Source organism: Sparus aurata, chromosome 21 (genome assembly GCF_900880675.1).
Source record: "Sparus aurata chromosome 21, fSpaAur1.1, whole genome shotgun sequence".
Lineage (NCBI taxonomy): Eukaryota > Metazoa > Chordata > Actinopteri > Spariformes > Sparidae > Sparus > Sparus aurata.
In genome coordinates, this window is record NC_044207.1 from 30,868,730 (window position 1) to 30,876,166 (window position 7,437).

The following is a 7,437-nucleotide window of genomic DNA, read 5'->3' on the forward strand; positions in this document are numbered from 1 at the left end:
TGAGTCTGTGGGGTCTGAGTCTGTGGTGCTTCTGAGTCTGTGGTGCGTCTGAGTCTGTGGTGCTTCTGAGTCTGTGGTGGGTCTGAGTCTGTGGTGCGTCTGAGTCTGTGGTGCTTCTGAGTCTGTGGTGCGTCTGAGTCTGTGGTGCGTCTGAGTCTGTGGTGCTTCTGAGTCTGTGGTGGGTCTGAGTCTGTGGTGCTTCTGAGTCTTTAGTGGGTCTGAGTCTGTGGTGGGTCTGAGTCTTTAGTGGGTCTGAGTCTGTGGTGCTTCTGAGTCTTTGGTGGGTCTGAGTCTGTGGTGGGTCTGAGTCTGTGGTGCATCTGAGTCTGTGGTGGGTCTGAGTCTGTGGTGCTCTGAGTCTGTGGTGGGTCTGAGTCTGTGGGTGCTTCTGAGTCTGTGGTGCTAGCTCGAGTCTGTGGTGTCTGAGTCTGTGGTGGTGCATCTGAGTCTGGTGGTGGTCTGAGTCTGTGGTGGGTCTGAGTCTTGTGTGGGTCTGAGTCTGTGGTGGTCTGAGTCTGTGGTGGGTCTGAGTCTGTGGTGCTTCTGAGTCTGTGGTGCATCTGAGTCTGTGGTGGGTCTGAGTCTGTGGTGCTTCTGAGTCTGTGGTGCATCTGAGTCTGTGGTGGGTCTGAGTCTGTGGTGCATCTGAGTCTGTGGTGGGTCTGAGTCTGTGGTGCTTCTGAGTCTGTGGTGGGTCTGAGTCTGTGGTGCTTCTGAGTCTGTGGTGGTCTGAGTCTGTGGTGCTTCTGAGTCTGTGGTGGGTCTGAGTCTGTGGTGCTTCTGAGTCTGTGGTGGGTCTGAGTCTGTGGTGGGTCTGAGTCTGTGGTGCGTCTGAGTCTGTGGTGCTTCTGAGTCTGTGGTGCTTCTGAGTCTGTGGTGCTTCTGAGTCTGTGTGGGTCTGAGTCTGTGGTGCTTCTGAGTCTGTGGTGCGTCTGAGTCTGTGGTGCTTCTGAGTCTGTGGTGGGTCTGAGTCTGTGGTGCTTCTGAGTCTGTGGTGGGTCTGAGTCTGTGGTGCTTCTGAGTCTGTGGTGGGTCTGAGTCTGTGGTGCGTCTGAGTCTGTGGTGCGTCTGAGTCTGTGGTGGGTCTGAGTCTGTGGTGCTTCTGAGTCTGTGGTGGGTCTGAGTCTGTGGTGCTTCTGAGTCTGTGGGCGTCTGAGTCGTGGTGCTTCTGAGTCTGTGGTGGGTCTGAGTCTGTGGTGCTTCTGAGTCTGTGGTGGGTCTGAGTCTGTGGTGCTTCTGAGTCTGTGGTGGGTCTGAGTCTGTGGTGCGTCTGAGTCTGTGGTGCTTCTGAGTCTGTGGTGCATCTGAGTCTGTGGTGCGTCTGAGTCTGTGGTGCGTCTGAGTCTCTGTGGTGCGTCTGAGTCTGTGGTGCTTCTGAGTCTGTGGTGGGTCTGAGTCTGTGGTGCTTCTGAGTCTGTGGTGGGTCTGAGTCTGTGGTGCTTCTGAGTCTGTGGTGCGTCTGAGTCTGTGGTGCTTCTGAGTCTGTGGTGGGTCTGAGTCTGTGGTGCTTCTGAGTCTGTGGTGGGTCTGAGTCTGTGGTGGGTCTGAGTCTGTGGTGCGTCTGAGTCTCTGTGGTGCTTCTGAGTCTGTGGTGCTTCTGAGTCTGTGGTGGGTCTGAGTCTGTGGTGCTTCTGAGTCTGTGGTGGGTCTGAGTCTGTGGTGCTTCTGAGTCTGTGGTGCGTCTGAGTCTGTGGTGCTTCTGAGTCTGTGGTGCTTCTGAGTCTGTGGTGCGTCTGAGTCTGTGTTGCATCTGAGTCTGTGGTGCGTCTGAGTCTGTGGTGCGTCTGAGTCTGTGTTGCATCTGAGTCTGTGGTGCTTCTGAGTCTGTGGTGCTTCTGAGTCTGTGGTGCTTCTGAGTCTGTGGTGCGTCTGAGTCTGTGTTGCATCTGAGTCTGTGGTGCGTCTGAGTCTGTGGTGCTTCTGAGTCTCTGTGGTGCTTCTGAGTCTGTGGTGCTTCTGAGTCTGTGGTGCTTCTGAGTCTCTGTGGTGCGTCTGAGTCTGTGGTGCTTCTGAGTCTGTGGTGCGTCTGAGTCTCTGTGGTGCGTCTGAGTCTCTGTGGTGCTTCTGAGTCTGTGGTGCTTCTGAGTCTGTGGTGCTTCTGAGTCTGTGGTGGGTCTGAGTCTGTGGTGGTTCTGAGTCTGTGGTGGTTCTGAGTCAGTGGTGCTTCTGAGTCTGTGGTGCTTCTGAGTCTGTGGTGCATCTGAGTCTGCGGTGCGTCTGAGTCTCTGTGGTGCGTCTGAGTCTCTGTGGTGCTTCTGAGTCTGTGGTGCTTCTGAGTCTGTGGTGGGTCTGAGTCTGTGGTGGTTCTGAGTCTGTGGTGGTTCTGAGTCAGTGGTGCTTCTGAGTCTGTGGTGCTTCTGAGTCTGTGGTGCATCTGAGTCTGCGGTGCGTCTGAGTCTCTGTGGTGCGTCTGAGTCTCTGTGGTGCTTCTGAGTCTGTGGTGCTTCTGAGTCTGTGGTGCTTCTGAGTCTGTGGTGGGTCTGAGTCTGTGGTGGTTCTGAGTCTGTGGTGGTTCTGAGTCTGTGGTGCTTCTGAGTCTGTGGTGGTTCTGAGTCTGTGGTGCTTCTGAGTCTGTGGTGGTTCTGAGTCTCTGTGGTGGGTCTGAGTCTGTGGTGCTTCTGAGTCTGTGGTGGGTCTGAGTCTGTGGTCGGTCTGAGTAGATGATATTTCAAGACATTTTCACGAGCTGCTGTGTAACTGTGAGCAGAAAGCTGTCAGATGGGACTTGGACCCTGGTCTTCATGTGAAACTGGGCCTGATGAGGACTGACCTGGGCCCTGAAGGAGGCGGTCTCACACGGTGGGTTGTCCTTACTGTTCCCGGCGACGTTCCCTCGTTTGATCTCTTTGACGGACAGGTTCTTGATGTTGAAGCCGATGTTGTCTCCGGGCAGAGCCTCGGACAGAGCCTCGTGGTGCATCTCCACAGTCTTCACTTCTGAGGTAAGATTCTGAGGGGCAAACGTCACCACCATGCCTGGCTTCAAGATTCCTGTCTCGACCCGACCCACTGGCACTGTCCCGATACCTGAAACCACAGAACACAGAGCAGAGCTTGTATTCACCGTCTCTCAGGAGTCCCTGATGAAAGAAGAGCATGTCAGCTGCACTGTGGTGCAGCACGTGAGTAGATAGTCACCTGCTATCTTGTAGACGTCCTGCAGAGGGATTCTCAGAGGTTTGTCTGTGGGTCTGTTAGGAGGGAGGATGCTGTCCAGAGCTTCATACAGAGTCTTTCCAGAGGCATTCCCTTCTTTCCTCTTAATACTCCATCCTTTAAACCACGGCATCTGTGGAGGGACACAACTCCATTTATCAGTCAGAATCATCACCAAGTTCTTGACCCTCGTCTCGTAATCAACACTGACAATCCATCTGAAAGCCTTCAGCATCTTCAGCCCCATGTGTCCATTAATCATCATCAAATGTGACAACTATCATGCAGATTAACATGAGATTGTTCTTTGTCAGTTAATTAATGTGTTGTCAGTGGACTTTACGACTTCCATGCTCTTTCTGGACTCAGATGATGCGATATGGATTCCTGCTAGTTGTAGTAAAAGGAATTGTTCCCTCGCACTGTTTCACTTCACTCACACTTCATTACACCTTCACTAAAGTGTGAACTGTTCGACTTTTGAGCAGTGACCTCCCTGATTTATCGGAAACTGTTTGTGCACAATAGCACCCCAGATACTTATCAGTTGTATGTGGGTACTTTGAAGGCCACTAACCCTATCCTCCATTTTGTCTTGTCCTCCTTCTATTCTATGAACTGTGACTGTCCCTGTAGCTCGATGTCAGTGTCACTCAGCTCGCCCTGGAGTGGGCTGGCCTTTCAGCTGAACGTGGTTGACTCTGTTTACTCTTCACTTTCTTATACCACTTCATTAAAAATGCACAAAGACTTCTAAAGAGGAACCACAGCAGTGTGTTCAGAGTGTTCCTCCGGACTGAGCTGCAGCCTTCAACATAAAGTCTTCCTCCATTCTCAGTCACCATGAACTCGTTTCTGCCTCTACATCTCTTAAGTGAATGTAGTTTGCTGTGTTTTCAGGGGTCCCACTGCTTTTCTTAAAATGACCTGCACTACTCTGCTTCTGATTGGTTTACCCTGATGTTCTTTTGCAAACCCAGTTTAGATGAAAGTGATAAATGGAAGGTGGCTGAGTCCAGCACAGAGGCTGTGTTCTCTGTCTGTTGTTCTCGTGGTTGGTTTTAACCACAAACAAACTGCAGCAGTTTATTCAGCAGACTGTAGTTTCCCCAGAAAACAGAACTACCTCTTCGGCCTCTGTTTGTTGAACAACAACAGCAAGAAAAACAGACACAAGCAGAACTCCACGTAACACAGCACACAGGAAGGCAGGACCAACACAATCAACAGAGGTCACCAAGCAGAGGGCGAGCAGGGCAGGTCTGCCAAGTGTTAAAGAGTTCCTTACGTTGTCTGATGGTTCGAGCATGTTGTCTCCATGAAAGCCACTGATCGGAATGTAGGCCACACTCAATGGGTTGTATCCAACCTTCTTAAGGTATGAGGATATCTCTTTAACCACCTCGCTGAAGCGTTCCTCACTGTACCTGGCGGTGTCCATCTTGTTGACAGCTACAATCATCTGTTTGACGCCTAGCGTGTTTGCGAGCAGAGCGTGTTCTCTTGTCTGACCGGTTTGACTGATTCCTGCCTCGAACTCTCCAGTTCCCGCTGCCACAATTAGCACGGCGCAGTCAGCCTGTAGTGACATTGATGACATCATCAGTTACATCATTGTTGAGATCAATAATGTTAACATTCTGCATCAGAGTGGGTGTGATGCAACGTGTTAGCATGGAGCATAGCATCACTGAATACCTGCGAAGTTCCAGTGATCATGTTTTTGATGAAATCACGATGTCCCGGCGCATCGATGATTGTGATGTAATATTTTTCAGTCTCAAACTTCCAGAGCGCGATGTCGATGGTGATGCCACGCTCACGCTCCGCCTTCAGCTTGTCCAAAACCCAGGCGTACTTGAAGGAACCTTTCCCCATCTGTAACCACAGAAACCGTTTAGCCAATCAGATGCCTGGACAGCTCACATCCCGTGTGGTAACACGGTACTGAAATCTACAACAGCATCAGTAAAGTGTACTACAGCATCAAACAGCTCAACATGGCATTAATCTTTTGTAACTGTGAGTTCAGGGGTTAATAAAGGATGTGTACTGTGGGCTGTGCTGTCTGATGTTATATTATATATGACATTTATATTTCTAATCAGTTATCCACCATCACATATGCTAAACTTCCTCACATCATCAAACTTTAATTTCACTTTCCTAACATCCTGTTTTTACACAGCAGAAGTCCCCAGTGTGTTATGTCGTCTTAAGGTGGAATCTTGGCTGTGTTGAAACCTTCAGTGTTTCAATTTTAGGAAAAGTATTAGAATTACTTTAATTTCATTCATGAAATATGTTGAAAAGAAGACTACTGCAATACTACTGCAGTACTGCTGAAGTACTACTGCAATACTACTGCAGTACTGCTGAAGTACTGTACTTCAGCAGTACTGCAGTAGTATTGCAGTAGTATTGCAGTAGTACTTCAGCAGTATTGCAGTAATATTGCAGTAGTACTTCAGTAGTACTTCAGCAGTACTGCAGTAGTATTGCAGTAGTACAGCAGCAGTATTGCAGTAGTACTTCAGCAGTACTGCAGTAATATTGCAGTAGTACTGCAGCAGTATTGCAGTAGTACTGCAGTAGTACTGCAGTAGTGTCACTGACCTCTTGTGCCTCCTTCTCAAACTTCTCGATGGTCCTCTTGTCAATTCCTCCACACTTGTAGATCATGTGACCTGTTGTGGTTGATTTCCCAGAATCCACATGGCCAATGACCACGATGTTAATGTGAACCTTCTCCTTTGCCATGACTACACACACACACACACACACACACACACACACACACACAAACACACACAGGTGAGACAAACAGGAAGACTTATTAAGATGTTGTTTAACATTTTCAAGCAGAGCTCTTCGCTGCAGCTCCACTTCAGCCTCGTCTGCTCCACCTCATCTGGTTGGACTGCTGTTGAGTGTTTGTGTGACTGAAGGAATTTTACTCAATTAACTGTTTAACAACTGTTTTTCACTGTAAAACCTTCAAAGCTGGTTTTATCTACAGAGACACTTTGATTGTAGCATTTCATTTATGTAGAAAAGGGAATTTAGACCAAAAATATCATTTGAATAAGAAAGATCATTTTGCATCAGAACAAACCAAATTACTCCCAGAAGACTTTGAAATCCTCAAAATTAAACTTCTTTCAGGCAGAACATTCAAATACAAAGAAGACAGATTAAAGGGCGTCTTACTGTGTTTCTGGTCCCTGCAGGGCTTCAGGTGGGTCAGTGATGTAGAAACAACTTCACCTCCTCCCTCCACCTTATATACACCAACCGGCCAAGCCTCCAGCCAATCACAGCCTGCGTCCCTCTGAAGGTAATCACTGTGCCGAACAGGACGTGCGGCCCCACAGGATCCGTCTGTCTGTCCGGACACAGACGTTCAGGTGCCGCATGCTGATTGGCTGAGCAGCTGCCGCACCTGATGACAGCCTGAAGGTAAGAATCATTTGAGTTTACATGAAAAACAAGAAAAACACAGAAGGCTTCAAAAAAAGGAAAAGCAGGACTCCGTTCACCAAACTCTGTTCTTGTAACTCAACATTTAACACATACTGCAACATATAGAATTACTTCAGTTTAGTGTTGGAGACGCTTTCAAACAGGCCGCTTTAAAACCCGTCCTGAGGCGTCCAGCAGGACTCCGCCCACCAAGCTCTGCGCAGGCTACTGACTATTTAACAGGCAACACAGGTTTTACAGTTTCTGTCCATTTCCTGATGTTTGTTGTCCAACATCAAGAAACTATTTTTCAAATGTGACATAATAACTTCAAAATTAAGCTTGAAAATACCTGAGGGTTTATGTGAAAACAGAAGGTAAACCATTTAAAAGATTGTGTCCCTTTAATATCCTAAATATCTGCAAGATCTTCCAAAAGAGTGAAAATATCCTTCAGGACCACAGGAAAAAAATCAAAAACCTCCACCCACCAAACTCTGTTCATAATACTCAACATTTAACACATGATGAGAAAGTCGTGACCCTCTTTCCAAATCCACCTCTCCAGATGTGGAGTGTTTTAAACCCTTCTGAAATGTGTCAAAGACATTGTGATTAATAAATACATTACCTGATTTTCAAAAAGACTTAGTTTGGAGCTGCTCTTATTTTGTCTCTTATCTTTGTCTGCAACAAACCAAATCATCACTGAGGAAACGCCACAGAACCAACATGTGGTCCAACACAGTGAGAGCTGCTGGAGACGCCTGCAGATAAACCTGACTCACTGTCATGGAGCTGATGACTGTAAACAGTCAG

General features: G+C 48.2%; 1 protein-coding gene across 1 annotated transcript; it reads right to left on the reverse strand.

Moving 5' to 3' along the window:
- Positions 1-2,653: 2,653 nt before the first annotated feature.
- On the reverse strand, positions 2,654-6,500 carry LOC115572722 (elongation factor 1-alpha 1-like). Its single transcript, XM_030403142.1, has 6 exons — positions 6,367-6,500; positions 5,773-5,918; positions 4,855-5,034; positions 4,445-4,735; positions 3,139-3,289; positions 2,654-3,027 (listed from the first exon to the last, which is right to left on the reverse strand). Exons 2-6 carry the CDS (start codon positions 5,914-5,916, stop codon positions 2,669-2,671), a joined length of 1,125 nt encoding a protein of 374 aa, XP_030259002.1. The 5' UTR covers positions 5,917-5,918; positions 6,367-6,500; the 3' UTR covers positions 2,654-2,668.
- Positions 6,501-7,437: the final 937 nt, after the last annotated feature.

Bases quoted from the DNA above. Each gene is read 5' to 3' on its own strand.
- LOC115572722 (XM_030403142.1), bottom strand. From the start codon at position 5,916: ATGGCAAAGGAGAAGGTTCACATTAACATCGTGGTCATTGGCCATGTG. The intron at 5,035-5,772 runs GTCAGTGACACT...CTGTGGTTACAG, and splicing joins TTGAGAAGGAGGCACAAGAG to ATGGGGAAAGGTTCCTTCAA. The intron at 4,736-4,854 runs GTATTCAGTGAT...ATGTCACTACAG, and splicing joins TGATCACTGGAACTTCGCAG to GCTGACTGCGCCGTGCTAAT.